General features: G+C 45.0%; 2 protein-coding genes across 5 annotated transcripts; one reads left to right on the top strand and one right to left on the bottom strand.

The window, feature by feature from the left end:
* Positions 1-408: 408 nt before the first annotated feature.
* trub1 (TruB pseudouridine (psi) synthase family member 1) lies at positions 409-6,364 on the bottom strand. The gene is made up of 8 exons (XM_082545394.1): positions 6,133-6,364; positions 5,948-6,046; positions 3,639-3,694; positions 2,956-3,037; positions 2,776-2,848; positions 1,234-1,373; positions 1,095-1,151; positions 409-1,020 (listed from the first exon to the last, which is right to left on the bottom strand). The coding sequence occupies exons 1-8, from the start codon at positions 6,278-6,280 to the stop codon at positions 839-841; spliced, it is 837 nt and encodes a 278-aa protein (XP_082401520.1). The 5' UTR covers positions 6,281-6,364; the 3' UTR covers positions 409-838.
* On the top strand, positions 3,701-19,619 carry lrrc45 (leucine rich repeat containing 45). 4 transcript variants are annotated; one of them, XM_082545375.1, is made up of 18 exons: positions 3,701-5,388; positions 7,105-7,390; positions 7,828-7,889; positions 7,990-8,060; positions 8,596-8,774; positions 8,931-9,059; positions 9,151-9,263; positions 9,876-9,934; positions 10,035-10,112; positions 11,065-11,200; positions 11,696-11,773; positions 11,854-11,965; positions 12,043-12,113; positions 12,231-12,323; positions 13,260-13,352; positions 14,093-14,266; positions 18,286-18,433; positions 18,580-19,619. In XM_082545375.1, the coding sequence occupies exons 2-18, from the start codon at positions 7,162-7,164 to the stop codon at positions 18,777-18,779; spliced, it is 2,025 nt and encodes a 674-aa protein (XP_082401501.1). In that variant the 5' UTR covers positions 3,701-5,388; positions 7,105-7,161; the 3' UTR covers positions 18,780-19,619. The 4 variants fall into 4 exon arrangements, with proteins under 4 accessions (XP_082401501.1, XP_082401499.1, XP_082401500.1 ...); XM_082545373.1 differs by lacking the exon at positions 3,701-5,388 and adding an exon at positions 6,577-6,678; XM_082545374.1 differs by lacking the exon at positions 3,701-5,388 and adding an exon at positions 6,775-6,949.
* The last annotated feature ends 443 nt before the right edge of the window (positions 19,620-20,062 follow it).

The following is a 20,062-nucleotide window of genomic DNA, read 5'->3' on the forward strand; positions in this document are numbered from 1 at the left end:
CAGTGCAAGCCACTCAGTCTCCTCCTCACGAGTCAACAGTATCCCGATTATCAAACGCATCGGGATGTGCCCGGCCTTCCTTTGTTCGAGTTTGGAATGACCGAGGAAACGTAACCATGAGAAACGGCACAGAGCATGCGCTATGGAAATGAAGCAGCAGGTGATACTCGGAAAATTAGAATAAGTATAACCATGCATACGCACTCTGTACTTGGTTTGGGCCCCTTTTGCACGAATTACTGCCTCGATGCAGCGTGGCGTGGATGCTACCAGCTGTGGCGCTGCTGAGGTGTTACGGAAGATTGTGGCCACACTTTGCACGATATTTGAATTCCTCGAGTTTCACCTGTGGATGTCTTCATTGTAGTGGGAAGCTTAGAGGCAAAGAAATAACAGTCCACGCGTGAGTTTGGACGAGCCCAGGGGGCTTTTTTACTTAATCATGTGCATCACTGCACTGAGCAGGACTCAAGGAAGACTTTGTAAAAGACATTTTTACAACAGTGAACAGGCAGCCGATAAAAACAAATCAGATCCTAAACTTACAACAAAAACTTCACAGGTGTTCGGTGCCACAGACACTGATCTCGCCGTTCCCTCGCAGCTCCTCGCCGATCATACGATCAGGTTATTTACTCTTCACAAATCTGTGCAGGTCCAGCAACATGGTAACCTGCTGAGTCTCCTTTGCTCCCGTTTCTCATTATATGACTGTTTGCTTTACAACTTTTAATGTAAGGTGTCATGATGTTCAAACTAAAACTGAAGAGTATGAACCAAAAATCTGTCTTTACATGAAAGGAAACCCCTTCCTCTTCCCTCTGCATCCTGGTCCCGGTCAGGTGACTACCTTCTTTGGCTTCGGATGATCCTCCTCCGGGTCTCCCTCTGAGCAGGTCTTCAGCGAGCGCAAGACGTGTTCCAGCGTCCACTGCTCCTCGTGTAAGGCGTGCTCCTCCAGAGTGAACGGACCCTGCTTTGTTCTGACCAGCTCCTTCACATGAGCGCAAGAGGACAGAGCTGCAGCACACAGACAGCGTTACTCAGCAACACGCCGTCGATGGAAAGGTGAAACAGGTGGAAGGCAGTCTCACCTTTTCCCAGGTCATCCACCAAACTTCTGACATAGAACCCACCACCACACTCAATATCTGCAACACGAAGGAAAGCGAAACATTCAGCCAAAGAGGACACAACACCTAAAAGCCTGTTGTGTGATGCAGCGTGTCGAACCCAGAGTGAAGAGAGGAGGCTTGAACTCCTGCAGGGTCAGGCTGTACACCGTGACGGGCCTGGCCGGTTTGGCATCGACCTTGTGACCTTTCTTCAGCAGGACAGACAGACGTTGGCCATCCTTTTTTAATGCCGAGTATCTAAAACGATTATAAGAAAAGAGTTGGTTACAAAATACACACATTTAGCACCAAGAACTGTTTTTATGTGAACTCCATGTATAATGACACAAAGGCACTGCTTCCTGCATCAGTGAGAATCAGCACTGCAGTGAGCAAACAGTGACCTCCAGAGGCTTCATAGGTCACTGCGCTACACTAATAAGACGAAAAACCCTCAAATGTTTAAAGAACTGGACCATTGAGAGGCCTTTCATTCATTCTCCCAGGGGACACGAACGGCATTAAAGGACACACGATCGGTTTACTGCAGCTGGACATTTAGATCTCAGAGCCTCTTCACACAGATCTGGGTCCACACATCACTTCTTAGCCTTTACAACAATTAGTCATTACGGCTCTCTGATCATATCATTAACCTGTAACATGCCATCAAACTGGCTGCACATTCAGAGAAAACTGGTTTCAGTTCAGCCACTTGTTGAAGCCTCTGGCGTCTACTGCAGCGTGTTGTGCGCTCTGCCGTGAAGGCGATTGGCTGCAGACTCCCATCTCTGCAGGGCCTGTGCGCCTCCAGCACACTGGGGCGTGCAGCTGGGATCTCAGCTGACCCTTCTCACCCTGGACTCAGTCTGTTAGACCTGCTCCCCTCAGGCAGGAGGCTCCGGCCCAGTCGCACCAGAACCTCATCATAAGAACAGTTTCTCCTCTGCTGTTGGACACATGAACAGTAACATATGACTGGTCCCACCCCAAACACATGGCCACATACTTCTCTGCATCTGTTCCACTTTTGCACTCATGTATATAGTAATCTGCTTAGCACTTTTCATTTTTATGTTTATTTAAGTGTTTGCCTTCATTTCCTAATGTTGGAAAGCTGCTCAACATTTGGCAATAAAACCTTTTCTGATTCTGATCTTTGCTTGTGTAGACTCAAAATGATGACACGGCTAATGTCCCTCAGAAAATGGAAACAGCTTCTCCACACATGGATGTGTAGGCCTACTTTAACAATCACACTCATTTTTGTGGTTCCCTGATTTGGATTTTCCTGCTGCATCAGCCAACCTGGCACATTCCTGGAAGCGTCTGTGATAAAGCTGGTGAACCGTGCAAAGCTGTCATCGCGCCTCTGAGTTCAATTCATGCACCTTCATGTAAGGTAAGCATCGAACCACTGCACCACGGAGCCACTAAATGACTGCAACCCCCAAAAAGGAAGCTCACATGAACCCCACGTTTATGCATCTACCATCAAATCCAACACCATCCCAAACAAGCGCAGTAACAGAGGACGTGAAGTCCTGAGCTGCTGCTCGGAAAGTTTAGGTTTCGTTTTCTGTAAAAGAAGATTTCATCTTAAGAAATAAACGTTTCGTTTGATCTAATTAAAGCTTCAGACGTTTGGATGTTGACTCACAGCGGAGGCACTTGCATGATGTCACCAGTGAAAGCTTTCAGCTTTTCCTCGACGTCCAGCCTGGTTATGTGTTCTAGAAAATGTATGAAAACATGACTCACTGAGAGACAGACGGTAAAGGAGAAACCGAAGTTTGCAGATTATCCTGCTGTGTCGATGGATCTGAAAGATCGAATTTACCAAAACCTTTCTCCAGAGTCACGCTGCCGGTGGCATCAAGAGTGTCTGTTGCTTTTCCAAACTCTCCAACGGCAACGTATTTCTGAAAAACACACAGCATGTGTCACGTTTGTGTCACACCAAGTTCATCCACAGTTAACAAGTTACAGGAATCATTCATGCATTTGTCATCGCAGACATCTAAAGTTCACGAGGCGTTCGGGTCTGTTGAGAAGCTGTATTGTATACACAATGTCCTTATCAATAGATTTGCATGTATACTTGTACCTAAAAAAAAGTGCTTCTCTACACACGCAGAGGTTTGTGTTGTGGTTTCTAACAGCTCGTTAGTACCTGTTAGATCTGCTACCATGAAAGCAGGAACAGACCAATCAGCACGTATCGACACAATGCTAGAAGTTCATGGGGGAAACAGACTTCACTGTGACACAAACTAAAGGACGCGTCGTTTTATTTGGAACATGTCAGTGTGCATCTGCTAAACCAACATGTTTGGCTTCATCCAGGTGACGACATACGGTAGAGTCAGAGCCTGGCTGTGCTCGTCAGCATGCACAATAAACAACAATCAGACACGCGCAGCAGTGCAGCTCTAACCTGCATTCATGCCTCGCACTTTTCACCAGACGTCAAGGTTTAATGCACATTTTAGTTTAGTTCAAACAGCAGTGAAGCAAACTGACCTTTGACCCAGTCAACATTGTGCTGAGCATTTTGGTGCCGTTCCCAACACCAACAACTGAAACAAAGAGAGTCCAATGATTAAAGTCCTGCTAGCGCCCCCCACAGGTTGAAGTGTTCACTGAACTCACTTTTAATTCATTCATCAAAGTTCACCAAACTCAGAATATACTGAAACATTTATATTTAGTGCTCATCTTCGTGCTTTGTTAAGTTGATAACAACCTTTATTCCCTTCTTCATGACATCATCACCTGGGACTTTGCAAGCAGCAGTGAAGCGGCTGCTTTTCCCTCAGACTGACCCAACATCACCTCAAGGTTCAAGGTTCTTTATTATTTGTCACATGCATAGTTATACAAGTATAACACACAGTGAAATGTAGCTGACTGACTGAACAGCTTTTCTTATGCTTACGGACGAGGTGGAGGCGTGCTCTCGTCTCGCTGTGCTGCGGGGCGCAAATCAGACAACACGGCATCGTGCTGCAGGATGTTGTAGCAGCCATGCTGGTTAAGAGCCGTCTTCCTTGGGCGAGACGCTTCACCCGTTGCCTACTGGTGGTGGTCAGAGGGCCCGGTGGCGCCAGTGTCCGGCAGCCTCGCCTCTGTCAGTGCGCCCCAGGGTGGCTGTGGCTACAATGTAGCTGCCATCACCAGTGTGTGAATGTGTGGATGACTGAATGTGTAAAGCGCTTTGGGGTCCTTAGGGACTAGAAAAGCGCTATATAAATACAGACCATTTAATTCAACCACAGTGAATTAATTTTTCCTAAAATTATGGGTGTGGCCACTTTGCCAGACGTACCAGCACAATCAGCAGGGTTGTCTGGCAGGTTCATCTCTGCTAACTGGAGTCAATGGACCGGCCTCCTGCACTTTTAGCTGCATAGGTGCTTTATAAAACACTTTAATAAAGACAAGAACTACAGTTGGGCTCATAGGTTATAAGGAAAATCGAGTCCTATGATATCATTGTTCAACGACAGTGGTTTAACTTGCATTTGAAGGAAGCCATCGTTGATTTAAAAAGCACAAAAACAAAATACAGCTATCAGAGAGCAAATTACCAATGTAGTCCATTCTTAAAAAGATGGAAGCACGGGCCGCCCAGAAACACCTAAAGGCCCAAAAAACACTGAAGAAAATTTAAATGAATTCTTCATTTGAAGAAATAAAAATCCTGACAAAACATCGACTCAAGTCCCAAAAACAGTTGAAGAGCTCGGCCTGTCATTGTTAAAACCTACACCATGGTGCAAACCACTGGTTACACTCAAGACCAAGAAGGCCGGACTGCATCTGCCAGGAAACATTTAAAAGTCACAGTTCTGGAGAAAAAAATCCCACGTTGTCAGGTGAAACTGAGATAAATTTGTACAAAAACGATGGCAAGACAAAAAGTATCCAGAAGGAACTGAAGCATTATCTGTCAAACATGCTGGAAGCAGCATTATGGGCTTGTATGGCTGCCAGTGGAACTGTGCCACTTAAAGATGGTGTGACTGCTGACAAAGCAGCTCAGAGTTAGACAACCTGGGACAGCCTGTTCTACACTGCAGAAATGCAGGAAAAACACCTGATAGATCTAACGAGGTGCCCATAGACACTGAAGCTGTTTCCACTGGCACCTTGATGGAAGTGAGAGAGAAGGAAAGACAGGAGTGTGGAGGTGCTGCCTGAACATCATCAGTGATATCAGTACACCTCTCCAAGGTTGTGTTAAAAGTCCACCGGCCTCGCTCCTACACAGGTGGGTCACCTGGACCATTCCACTCTTCATAGAGGATGACGGGCCAGCACCAGGGGTACACTGCTTATGAGGAACATAGCTACATATCAAAACAATAAGAAGATCAGATTTCATGACTTTACTATATTTTATCCATAGAAAAACAGCAAGCATGTTGTCATAGAAAATGCAGGAGTCACGATGTCGCGGACTTTCCCAGGACACGCGTGGGTAGAAAAATGTGCAAAAGAAAAGAAAATGCACCTGTTACAGAAAAATGTTAAAGTCTTGAAAAAACAACTTCTAGACAAACGACAGTGTACGTCTCAGGGATTTGAGATTGTTATCAACATAAATCTATTTGATCTTAACTCTGTATAAAACGCCCCCAGACATGCATGACTGGAGCAGCCCTGGAGGTCGGGCCCTGCCGGTGCTTTACCGATGCACCCTGCCGGTGCACCCTCCAGTAAACACGGAGGGTGGGACTGACCCCCTCTCCCCCCTCCTCCCAGGGCAGGAATGACAACAGTCGCGCGTGGCCCAGCACCGGGACGTGAGCGCTAGCCTAGCCGCTTACCCAGCACCCCGCTGGCAGCGCTGTCCAGCGTCCCTCCGTGTCCCATCTTCAGGCTCTGGTTCTTCCTCTTCCGCGGGTTTGGATTTTTGACTCCCGCCTCTGAAAGATAAAGCGACACAAACGGTTTACGGTCAGCTTTCCGCAAACACCGGGCTGGACGTCCTGCTGCTGTTTGGTCCCGTTACCCTTGAGCAAAGCTTCCTTGAGTACATTTAACACGTCCGCGGAGGTCGGCCCTTGTTTTTTATATATCGCAAACAATCCGTTTAACGCCTGTAGTTGCGACAAAGAACTAGTTATCGCAGGGACGGTGTTACTGACGCTCCCGGACATGCTCGTTTCTCTTTTCTTTGGCTAATGTCCATCTTCTTCTTTTACCCTCAGTGGCAACTATGCGACCCGTTGTTGTCTTTACTGCCCCCTGCTGGTTGAGCAAGCACTCCGTATTCCTTCTGCATGAATAACATTATTAAACAACACGACGCTTAACAGCCTTCTGTTGTTGACGATCTGTTTAAGCAGTATTATAGGCAGTCTTCGCCCATCCTCACACAGATCAGGCCTGATAAAAACCAACAAACAGTTAGATAAATAAAGATTTTTTCGAAACTACGTTGACCAAAATGCTTTGCGCCAAACACTTCCTAGTTACTCTGTGCCCTGGTTTCCTTCTTCTGTCAGCTGGTCGAGCTACGACAACAATAACTGTCAGGACGACAGTTTTGGTGGAGGTCTGTGTTTTTATCTTAACCTGTAATTATTATTTTGATCGCTAGTCACGACATCCGGTTTAAACGCCTCCTTACTCTGATCATCGGTTGAAGATTTGATTGTCCCGCGCGAGCCTCTGACTCGCGTGGAGATAGCTCCTCGCGTCACTTTCATTCAAAACTGGCTGCTCAGCGTGGCTCTGCCTGTTACAAGCTACCATGTAAAATACACGTCAGTCCGCTCTAAATGCACACAGCTGTGCGGGCTGGTCGCTGCAGTGGTTACAGTTGAGTCAGTGTCGTGTGATCGTCAATTCTTTCTTAAATTCAGCAAAAGCTCGGCGTTTTCGTTATTGATTAATGCGTTTATCTTTGATGCAAAGAAAATCAACAGCACATGTATAGATAGCAGCAGTAGCAACTTTTGTCTCTCCTTCTTTTCACCAGTTGGTCTGAGGACGGAAAGCTCTGCTCGTCAGATGATCAGGAGTCTGCAGAGCCTGGATGGAGGATTTCAGGCGGATATACCTCCGTCTGTGTAAGGAGGGAGGCGTGGAGCCTCAGGAGGGTGTTGTAGCTCAGCTCCAGGAGAGCAGGTCTGCTCAGGGCTCCAGACTGGACCTGAGTGGACAGAGCCTGTCTGCAGATACCTGCTCAGTGCTGGCTAAGGCCTTCCATAAGGATACTGTCTTTACTGAGGTGTCACTCAGTGACTGCATGCTCAGCGAGGAGGGTGCGTGAGGACAGTCTTTATGTAATGTGGAGAATTATACAGTATGTGCAAGTGTATGGTGCTCGTTGATGTCAACGATGCAGTGAGGTGGCCCTGCCCGAGTCACTCTGCTGCGGCACGTCTATTTAACGTACTTTAGTCAGTCTGATGATTGATAAAACTATCAGAGCGAGTGTGTTAGGCTACATATCACACAGATGCTGTCAACAAAGTCCTTTGGTTCTGATCCTGAACACATCTTCACATTTACAGAGTTTTCTCTGCTTGAATTAGAAGGATAAATGCAAGCAGTCTTTTTTAAATGCAACAAACAAACAGAGAAATGGAGCACATTCATATAGATCTCTTTTCTCATTAGCACAATAAACCACATTTGCTGCTCTGGTAAATATTGTGACTCAGGATGTGTTAGTCACTGTGCTGTGTGTGACTCTCAGGTGCCAGAGTGCTCCTCAGTGGACTGTTTGACAACACGACTGTCAAAGTCCTGGATCTGAAGGTACCAGCTCCCAAATTAGACTCTCCACACACGGTGACACTAGTTTTATCTTATTGCACAATGTCTGTGTGTCCTTAGGTTGTGTTTTTATTGTTCACAGGGGAATAACCTGAGATCATCAGGAGCTGAGGTGCTGGGACAGTTGTTGGCACAAAACAAGACGCTGCGCAGGTAAGACTCATGCTTTTCCTGTCTGTGTGCCATTTCATTTCTTTCCCTTATGGAGGTTAATAGTTGTGTAGCACCGGTTTACAACTACAGATCGTAAGCTGTCTTTTAACAGCGGGAGACCTGTGAAAGCCCACAGGCTGAGTGTAGAGACACGCAGACACTTTAGTGATCACACAGAATATTTAGTAGTTGAGTTAACCACACAAAAACCACTGTAGTCACTTCTGTTTTTGGTGAGAAACACTCTGACACTTTGTATTTCACCACAAATGAGTTTCAATCAAACAACCAAGATGTGAACAAAAATATTGCATTTGTGGGAATTAAAGCGATTTTCAAACACCTGACATGAAAGTAAGAGCAGACAGCCTGTAGTGTGGGACATCATACTGAAAACAAAACAAACCCATCAGAGAGACAGCAGAAACGTGACCCAGTCGTATCACGCATTTCTGATCATTGCAGGAACCTGTCAGCACATAGTGTGAGCACTGAAGAGTGTCCCTAATTAACTGGCAGTGTTTGGTTTTTGCAGGCTGGTGCTGGAGTGGAATGCGTTGGGCGTGTGGGACGAAGCTTTCTCGCTCTTCTGCAGCGGTTTAGTTTCCAACTGCGCGCTGACGCAGCTGGACCTGCGCAACAATCAAATCAACCACCATGGAGCGTCGGCGCTCGCTCTGGCACTCAAACGCAACAGCACACTGGAAGTTCTAGGTGACTCTAACTGGTTAACGTCATGTACCGTGTTGTTCGGTAGAGAACAGCTTTTAAGAGCAGCCTCCGTCGTATGGCAGCATCATAAGTTTAGGTTGTAGAGGCTGCTGTTGTCATCAGCACATGGTCCATGCTAACTCCTCTTACCTCTCTCAGATCTGAGGTGGAACAATATTGGTCTGCTGGGAGGCAGGTCCATGCTGGAGGCACTTCAGAACAACAAGAGCATAGTGCAGCTGGAGATGGCTGGGAACAACATTCCCAGTGACACGCTGAAAGCTCTCGGTAAGTCCTACCTGAGGTCGTAACGCTAGCAGTATGGCTTCGTTAGCGTTACTATAACATGGTCACGCTGAGAGCCATCTTTACCTTTCAGAGCAGGCCACAGGGCACAACTCAGACAGGCGGTCCACCCTGAGGGAGAGTCGCAGCCGCACACAGGTCCTCAGCAAGGAGATTCAAACACTGAAGGAGGAGAAGGGCCGGCAGGTAACCTCGCATTCCCGAACTGCAGACACCACAGGTCAGCCATTCACCTCCAAGAAACATTTCTCCCAGAGAAGCGATCAGAAGTCTACAACCTGTCTGAATACGGATCCTCCCAGCACTTGCACCACCAGTAGGAAATCCCAGTGCATGCACTCTTGTAGCTATAGCCCACTGTGGTTACAGATCCACAGATCCACAGACCACAGGATGGATTCTGTAAAGGTTTATTTTCTGTGTAGTGATGCACCTTTATTTACTTTTCCAAAGAGACAAATGCAAACAGATCAATGTCAAAAAGCAATTTGCACTCGAGAGGTGAGTGCAGCTGTTTCTCATCACGTAGTGGACACACAGCCTAGTTCCAGCTCAGTGTCCATACCAAAGTGAGTCCCATAAATAGCCAAGACACACATATCGGTACAAATCAGGTTAACGTTTGGACTAAGCTGATAACGGTGGAGCGAGGGTTGAGGGAGTCTGATATCTTCACGGTTGTCTACACAAATTTGTAACGTGTAGTCAGATATTTCTGTGAGTCATAATGAACCACAGTAATGTCCAGATAACCTACTCAGATTAAATACAGTTTTTTATTTCTAACTTTTGTTTCAGTTCCTGAGCCTGATGGAGACCATAGACAGGCAGAGGGACGAGATGGGGCGCTCCAGTAGGTGAGCGGTGACTCTGTGGCCATTGGCCAATAGCCTGGAAGATGGTGTGTGGGGACACCTGCATCCTCTTATGATTCTGTGACTTTCTCTCTGTCATCAGGTCAACCTCCAGTCAGATCGGCCAACTCCAGGAAGCTCTGAACGAGAGAAAGTCCGCTGTCAACTCTCTCACCGCAAAGTAATTGTTTCCTCCTCCATCAGTCCTCGTCCAGCAAACAGCTGTGTGAGAAGACAGCTGCTCGTATATGTGGCTGCTGCAGTCATACAAGAAGAAAGCACGAGGATCACTTTATATCAGGAGACTTGGCACTCAAAAAAATGCTGAAATCCACGGAGAGTTCTAAGCCCCTCCCCCAGTTAGCCAGTCGTGTCGTGCTGCCGCGTGTGAACAATAGGTTGTAATGCTGTCAAACTGTACGTGTGCCCAGCAGGTGTGGAGTAACGTGTCACAGGAAAGCTCTTCACATAAACTTTGTTACAGAGTCACAGAACGTTGTTTGTTTTTGACGTGTGGGTTTGAGTCCCACTGAGCACTGAAGTGATCGTTGTCCAAATAACTGCCTGGATTTCGTTTACAATCTAGCAGAAACGCAGGGTTCTGACTTACTTCAAGGTCACAGCTTTCAAATGCTGTGGATACATCTGGAAAAACACAGCACATGCAAAAATGCCCCCAGACATCTTGCAACTGAAGGATTTTTGCATGAAGCCACGGCCAAAAAAGTCAGCAAGCTGAGGAGAGCGGTGGACAGTTATGCAAAAGGCAGAGGAGTTATTTCTGCCAGCAGAGAACAAGAGAAACAAGAGGGAGTCCAGCCCTCCTCTCCTTCTAACCAACACCTTTATTATGAGCCACTCTGCAAACGCAGAAGCTCTGATGCGTTAGGACACTGGGATGATCGATGACGATTATGGTTTCCAGTATCCCAACATGATAGCAGTTCTTTGTTTGTCCTATTTTCATGACAGCGATGTCATTCTGAGGAAGTTTGCAGGAAAGTCTCGAGACTTGGCACAGACGTCAGTTTGGACAAAGGATTAGCTGATTCTTGTTTGGTAGTCAGAGATTAAAGATCGGTGTAACCGGGGCCTCAAACATGCGTTTAACAGCATCATCTGTTGTTGTGCAGGCTGCAGATGACAGAAGCTGCCCTCGCACTCTCTGAGCAGAAAAACCAAAACATGGGAGAGCTGCTGTCTCGACTGAAAGCTGAGAAAGAAGAACAGAGGGAACAACACAGCAAAGCGAGGAAGAAAGAGCACGAGGTACAGAGTGATGGCAGCTTTACCTTTCAATGGTAGGACACTCATAAACAAGCTGAAACACATGACCGGCATGTACATGCTACCTCCTTGCATTATATGTCATGTGTATTTTTTTAATTCTTATTCTTTTTATATATATATATATATATATATATATATATATATATATATGTATATATATATATATATATATATATATATATATATGTGTGTATGTATATATGTGTGTATGTATATATGTGTGTATATATATATGTGTGTATATATATATGTGTGTATATATATATGTGTGTATATATATACATACATATATGTATATATATATATACACATACATATATATACATATATGTATGTATATATATACATATATATGTGTGTGTGTGTGTGCGCGTGTGCGTGCGTGTGTGTGTGTGCGTGTGTGTGTGTGTGTGTGTGCGTGTGTGTGCGTGTGTGTGTGTGTGTTACTGTCACCTCTTCTCCGTCCTTCTGTAGGACGCTGTACTGAGACAGGGAAAACTCCTCAGAGACATCCAGAGCCTGACAGACACCAACGGTCAGCTGAAGAATAATGTACGAGGCCTGTCTTTTCACATCATTTGCACTTTGGTATTTGCACTGTGAGCACTCTGGGATGACGGTGTGTGTGTTAGGTGGAGGAGATGGAGCGCAGGTGTAAGTCTCAGCAGCAGCTGATCTTTGAGCTGAAGCAGGAGCTGACCACCAGCACAGCTGAGCTCAAGCTGCGACTAGCACAGGCTGAAGGTAACGTTATCAGCTATGAACATATAAAGTCCTTTTGTAATGTGAACGGCAGCAGAGATTTCCTGTGTGTCTGACAGACCGTTTGGAATCAGAGAAGCGACGGTCCAAGCAAGCCCTGGATGACATGGACGGTCTCCGGCAGAAAGAGGTGTGCTGTTGGGTGGCACACAGCGCCACGTAGAGGAATCAAAATAAGAGCAAAATGTTTTAATAGATGGGGTCATTTTAACAACATCAGTTACTGAAAGTTTATGTTCCTGTGAAGGTGGAGCATATAAACCGACATCTGGAAGAAAGTGAGCGGGCCCTGCAGGATCGCATTTTCAAACTGGAGGGACAGCGGATACAACTGGAGGAGGTCCGAGCTCGCACCACTCTAACTGCAACACAACATACAAGTATTTATGTTTACCACAATCAAAGGGATGCGTGTTACATCGCCCAAATCTGTGACGGAGGAACTTGGCATACCACATAAGATACACTCTTGTATCATCTGGCTTCATGGACAGATAGAGCTGGGTGTCATCTGCATAGCAGTGTAAATGTATGCTATGTCTTCTAATGATGCTGCCTAAGGGAAGCATGTATAATGTAAATAGAATTGGTCCTAGCACTGAACCCTGTGGAACTCCATAATTAACCTCAGTGTGTGAAGAGGACTCTCCATTTACATGCACAAACTGGAGTCTATTAGATAGATATGATACAAACCACTGCAGCACAGTACCTGTAATACCTACAGCATGTTCTAATCGCTCTAATAGGATATTATGGTCGACAGTATCGAACGGATCCAAAACTGGAGTGTCTCTGATTTTGATCTGTCATATTGTGAATGGAAGATATATACATTACCTGAAGTAGTGACACATCCAGGGATGTACGAGCTTTAACACAGAGCCTGAATTTAATTTTGTTTCTTTACTATATTTAAGGTTCAGTGAGTCTCTGTTTATTTAAGGATTGAAGGGTCAACTTTCCCTAACTGTATATTCCAGACAGTTATTCAAATCCACAAGCAAACATCTCTTTGGCACCAGGGAATTTCCCAGTTATCAGGCCAAACTGAAGGTGACTGTAGAGAGCATGGGACACCTTGGTACTGCAGAGGACAATGATAAAACCACAGCTGCTGCACACAGTTTAATAAAACAGTTTCCCTGTAATCTGGGAGCATTTCTACAGAATGAATGACAGTGAAGTGGAACTCTTAATCCTACACCCAGAGTGGGAGTTAACGAATCACCCCGAATGTGTTTCTCATGATAATCTGTCGTCTCATCTGTTCCAGGAACTGAGTAAAGCTAAAGCAGCGTTTGTGGCAGAAAGGGCCCAGGCAGAGGAGGAGCTGGGAAGAGTGCGAGCCCAAGTGCGTTTGGAAGAGGTGAGTTCAAACTTTGGTCACTTACCGACTCACAACCCAAGTTTTCAAAGGTGGTGAGTGGAGAACGAGCATCTCCACTCCGGTGGCCGTACTTTTCTTTCCCCACCCACCACTTTGTCTTTGACTAGCAGGACGAGTCATTTACTCAGAGCTCTGAGGAAAAGCAGAGCGTGGCTGAACCCCACCGACCCAACTGTCATCATGCTGTCAGTGTGTGTGTGTGTGTGTGTGTGAGTGAATCTCTAAATCTAAATCATCCTTAAAATGACCTCAGTCCTTAAATTAATGAAAATGTTCTAAGCTGAGTAAAAACGTCTTTTTGCTTTGACCTGCAGTGACCCTGCAGTCACAGCATCAGGCAGAGACGAATGAATCATTGCTCCACGTGATCATTCCTCATGAATGGGTTAAATGCAAACTGCACCATATTTTATTTAATATATGAATATTTTGACGTACAGTGAGCACGAGCTCGCTGAAGTGGCAAAGACAAAGAAACCTGGGGAGGCAAACTGACTCCACAGGCTCCTCTGTAGAATAAACGCTCTCTCCTTTAGTTACACAGATTTGTTGGTTTATCACACAACTGATCAGAAAATCAATATGGGCAACGTATTGGGATTGCATCATATTGTAAGTTTCCCTAATGTTAAAAAGCACTGTCACCTGTAATAGCTGGACTCTAATACCTGAGAAAGACCCTCCACAGCATTTCCTTCTGTGTTGATTCCTCTGAGCAGCAGGAGCACGCATCGTCCTTGGAGGAGAAGCTGCGCTCGGTGCGTTCATCCCTGCAGGAGGTCCAGCTGCACTGTTCCCAGCAGAAACAGACCATCTCTGAGCTGCAGGCCAAGAACAGCCAGCAGAGCATCGAGATGGACGGACTACGACGCAGGATAGAGGAGCTGCAGCAGGTCAGGATGCACCAGCTGCCTGTTGTACAAACACCACTCCCACTGTAGCTCCTGTATCTACAGCAGAGTTTCAGCTGCCACACCTCTAACTCCCACCAGCAGAGGTGGCTAAAGTACACACAGTGTTTCCATACTTGTGTTAAACGTTACTCAGTAACAGTGAAACAGTACAGGCTCTGAAACGTACTCAGAGTAGGACATGCCAGATGCTTTTGTGGAGAGCTAACTGAAGCTCATGCTCTGTTATCATTACAATCAAATAATATTAGCACATAAAAGTAAAACCTCTGCCTCCACATCTAAACAGAGAAATGAGCACTAGAGGTGGGTCTTTATAATCGATTCATCGATTAAAATCGATTCTGGCTTGGATAACGTGATATCAATTCATTAAAATCCTGAATCAATTTTTAAATATAAATTTATTTTTGCCCGAAACGCCAGAATCTCAGGTTAAACCTCACAACATTTCAACCACCAAACAGCTAAAACAGTGAATGAGAGCAGGAACAGGCTTCTGCACAGAGACGTAAACGCGATGTGACTTTCTCACCGACGGCACGGTCGGGGCTGAAAGCCGACAGCTCGCTGATTCTGATGTTTCGGCGGGTCGAGCTTTGTGTTCACGCCCTTTTTGAGCTGATTCTAAAGCTGTTAGTTTGATCTCTCTCCAAACATTATTGACCGAACCAGCAGCAAAAGAAGATCCAAACTACGCTTCACATAAACGACAACAACTCGGACTTTTGCTGTTTTGCTTCCACCGGGATAAAATCTCACTTCATGCACAGCTCTCTCTCTCTCTCTCTCTCTCTCTGTCTGTAGTTTCCCGTCTAAAAAGCTGTTTTCTGCATTATTCGTTTGCTTATTGCACAAGTTGTTTACAGGCTGTTTTTTTTCCTTTTACTTACTTCCGACAAGAAAGCCTCATTTCTGCTCTTCCATGGGCTCCTGAACTTATTTAAAATTATGCAAAATTGCAAAACGCTCAGCTGTGTCTGTAATAAAACTGCTGTAACTTTGCTCTGCTTCACGTCAGCAGCATCAGGTCATGTTCATATAGGGCTGCTCAATTAATCGAATTTTAATCACGATTACGATCTGGGCTTTCAACGATCATTAAAAATGACTGAGCCGATTATTAGCCCCTCCCTCATTTATCCGCGACACCTTAAAGGCCGGTCCGTGAAAATATTGCATAAACCGTCCGTGGCGCAAAAAAGGTTGGAGACCCGAGGGAAGCCCGGAAAGCTAAGCAGAAGTTATTTGGAGAGGAGAGTGACTGCCGCTGGTTGAAAAGAGAGGTAAAAAAACTTCAGTGGTGTTGCACACTATGTTATATTATTTTTTAAAGTCATTGTTAACCCTTTAAAGCCGGTCAGAGCAGCACGCTCCGTGTTGTGTAACTATTTTTAAATCCCTGTAGAACCGGAACCGTGTAAGCTAGCGCAATAATTTGTTTTGCATATAAAACCAGAGGAGTTGTACTTACATCTGATGCCATCAGCTTGTCCTCGGTCACAGTTTCCTTCCACATAAAGCTTTGCAAAAATTGCATAAAAAGCTCTTGCAGGAACAAAAACATAATATTCCAGAAACACGCTTTGCCGATCCGATCAGCTGTTCGTAACACTTCCCACAGTGAAACAGACATCAACACGAACTATCTCATGTCCGCCATTTCCTGGCCGAAACCGGACGTGACGTCATTTTCGCGGAAATTGTAGTTTTTTACTTGTAGGCCTTAAAAGCCTATACTGGTCATGTTTGACCTTTCTGAATAGTTTCTGTGATGCTTAGAACTCGAATTCCACAGCTGGAAATAGTTTATTTTGATGCACCTGCTGTTTTCTTTACAAATTTGCATCATAGGATTGTTTTTTGTTTTTCCTGCAGTATATAAAAATTGCTGTATCTCCAAAATAAAACTATGAAGACACTCAAAATAAATTTCCTGTTGTTGTAAACTATTTTTTGCAACTTTTTTGTATTTAAAGTTTTGAGGGATAAGCCTCTTAAATTTCTCCAAGTAGAAATATATGTAAAAAACAAAAACGATTTTCAATTTTTTTGTAGTTTATTGCACTTTTTTGCAATTAATGTAGTTACTATGGACTTAATGCATACATATTATTAAAATATGGGCTATAACAGTTGTATAGCAACTTGAAATGCTCCCACAAATGGCACTACAACATGTAAAAAAATAATATAAGCTCTGGTGGACTTGGTTCTATAGTAGGTCTTAAAGGGTTAAATAAATATCGTCAAATAATCGCGATCTCAATTTCAGTGAAAATAATCGTGATTATCATTTTTGCCATAATCGAGCAGCCCTATGTTCATATGTTGATTAATGGTTTTCTTTCGTTTTTGATCTACTGCAGAATATTTTACGGTCATCGGCTATAAAAAACCAGGCCAGGAAAATCTCCTTCATGCTTTTCTGTGTTTTATCCTCAGTCACTTTGACACAAAGGCCTCTGCTGTGATGCTCACACCTTTGATAAAGTCTCACAAGTGTCAGCTTTCTTTTGATAGATATAAAAACATGGAAATGTACTGATGCATGATCTGGATTATAATATTTCTGACTGTCTGAGGCAAAATTTCCCCGATTCCAATAGAATAGAATTGAATCGAATCGTGGATCGAATCGATTCTAGAAATCAGTGATGATACCCAGCCCTAACGAGTCCAGTCGGGGTCAAAGACTGGCAGTACTGGCTCCATGTTGCTGTTGTGAGCTGCAGCAGGTCTTCTTTCTCTGCAGGCTGTGATCAGCTGACCTGTGCCGCTGCTGCTCTGAGGTTTACTGCTCTTTGATTTGATCTAACACAAGCTATCTTGACTGATTTGCTCTGCCTTCATGCACACTCCTCTGCTGCAGTGCTAGCTTGATGCTGAAGCACTGCAACCACCATGTTTGGACATCCACACCAAAATTGCCATTCTGGACCATTGCACCTACTTTAATACCCGAGCATAGCTCCATAAATGATACATCAATGTTATGATTTTGTCTCCTTCATTTCTTTGTAGGCAGTAAACCTCGGTGATGCTAGATATACAGCTAGCTTGTGTCAACAGGAAACCAGAAGACAGGAGCAGCCCTGAAAGCACAGCTACCATAGTGTTGGCTGCATACAGCCAAGCATCTGTGCAGGCTGGTGACTGATGTAGCAGACCGAACCAAAGGCCACATATAGGGGTGTTGAACTCCAGGCATCGAGGGCCGGGGTCCTGCAGGTTTTAGATCTCACCCTGGGTCAACACGCCTGAATCTAATGATGAGTTCATTACCAGCCTCTGGAGAACTTCTGGACATGTTGAGGTCATTTAGCCATTTAAATCAGCTGTGTTGGATCGAGGACGCATCTAAAAGCTGCAGGACACCGGCCCTCGAGGCCTGGAGTTCGAGACCCCTGCTCCACACAGAAAGGCCCGGCCAGGAGGTGGAATCGAACTCTGTGAGGCAGCAGCGCTAACCACTGCACCACCGTGCTTATGAATGAATGAAAGTAACCTATCAGCAAAGTGCTACTTATATTCATTCATGAGTCCGTTTCAGAGGCATGTGGTCTGTAAACACTGTGACGTGGACCTCCAGCGACACTGTGAGGAAGCCTGCAGGAACTTTTGTCCTGTAACAGTAAACAGTCTGCCTTCTTTCATCTGAACAGCATTGTCTAAAGTAGGGAAGCTCCTGACTCGCAGTGGAGCTGAAAATAAAGAAAAGATTTCTGACTGATTCCTTGTCCTGAATCCAGAATGCAGCACCAAGAGCTGTGGAAGAGAAGTTGTTTCCACACATAGAAAGAATTTTTTCATTGGCTTTGAATTGTTCTAAAATTTAAATAAAATCTAAAAAGAGAAATAACTGAAATTGAATTGAATTAAAGATGTTGGAGCAGGGACAAATCTGTACACTGACTCGAACAGTTACTGTCAGAGCCTGAAACGCTGAAGTAAATTGGCCTAATCTGAAGTGATAAATGAGGGGTGCTGTGCTCTTACAGGAGCTGTGCTGCAAAGACCAGGAGAAGGTGGCTGAGGTGAGCCGGGTGAGGGTGGAGCTGCAGGAGCAGATTGGACATCTCCAGGCAGAGAGGACGGCACAGGGAGCACTTAAAGAAAAGATCAGCGCTCTGGAAAGAGAGCTTAAAGGTTCGCCGTCCGCTTTTGTTCCGGTTACTTTTAAACTTTACATAAACTTTGCGTCTTTGTGCCAGGACTGTCTGGAAGCAACAGTGTGACTTGATTCTGTGCTGCTCTCTTTCATGCTGTTCTCTCTCCGGTTTGCCCTCTTGTAGTGCTGAGTAGTAACCACAGGGAGGCTCTTCTGGACAAAGAGAGCGAGATGTCTTCCATGTTGGAGAAGCTGCGGCTGAAGGAGGCAGAGATCCATAGGATTAGGGAGGATGAGGCCAACAGAGCCAGCTATTTGCAGAGTGCCGTCCTCTCGTACATTCACGGTTCTCCTCTGGGACACCACAGCAGCCTCCAGAAATGAGCCAGCAGGGCCTCTCTCAGGGCTCCCGCACTGGGCAGGACCAGGCATAGCTCCACAGAGCTGAAGAATATTCTGACGTGGACGATCAGTGCTCAGCAAATAATAACCATACCTAACATAATGTTAAAAATGACAAATCTCATCAGGACGTGCTCAGTTCAATGGTGTGCTACTTTCTTTTTTTATTGCTACTTTTAATAAATACACAGCGCACTTTAAGTGCCAACACTTTCCACACGTTCCAGTGAGTGTAGTAGAAAGCAACAAGGTTTTCACATGATGAAAAATAAGAATCGGCTGTGCATTTGTAAAAGGAACTATGGCTTCACTGAATGATGGAGCGAATGGATTTACAGTGGCTGAGGGGAAGAAGAGAGAGCTGTCTGAATAAATACCGATTTCAAAAACTTCTAACAGTCCAGAGGCTGCAAGGCAGCCATCAAACATCTGCAGATGTTTCACAGTCACACAGCTGTTCACACACATCCAGCACATGGTGACTATGACCTTCCACATGTGAAGGTCAGCGCTGCTGAAGGAGTCCTGTGATCAGAACCTGGTCTTGTGTCATAAATTTCCATTTTTATGTCCTTCGCTCACACAGTACACGTGATAAACTGTACTTAGCTTTCACTGCAAGCCAGCGTCATTTCTGCCACATTTATCCAGTTTGAGTAAACGTACATGTTTACAGTCAAAATGATATTTGGTTCAGATATGCCTTAATATTGTATACTACAGAGTAGACACTGATGCAGAGCAGGACACCTGCTGTTTTTACATTTTATAATGAAAGTCCAAATAAAGCTGTTGTGTTTCAGGTCTGCTATCAGTGACAAACCAGCGTTGCGTTGTTTTGTGTTAATGCAATGTGCTTGATCTGGATTATTCTAACAGATAAGGTTACAGTAGTGATGGTGTGGCGTGTTGTTGGGGTGGGGATGCATGAGGTCACTAGTATTGAAACTGCAGCCAAAGATCATTAACTGCCAAGATGGTTCAGGCACAAGCTTGTGGAGCTTTAACGTAAAGCTGCTGCGCTGCTGAAATTCATATCCAGGGGATCGGGTCCTTTAAGATTTCTTTTTAATGCGTTGAAACTTTCATCAATTGAAAGTTTCCACTTTCAACAAGGAAACTTGTTCAAGACAAATTTCTTTTGGATCGAGTATATCGAATATGATCGATTCTAAACGTTTCCACAATCTGGCGATTAAGTACGTTTCTGGTCTGCGTTTCTGAATATGTCTGAAGGCAGCGAACACACAACAACTTGTGCGTCT

This window comes from Aulonocara stuartgranti (genome assembly GCF_965226115.1).
Source record: "Aulonocara stuartgranti genome assembly, chromosome: 8".
NCBI classification, from domain to species: Eukaryota; Metazoa; Chordata; class Actinopteri; order Cichliformes; family Cichlidae; genus Aulonocara; species Aulonocara stuartgranti.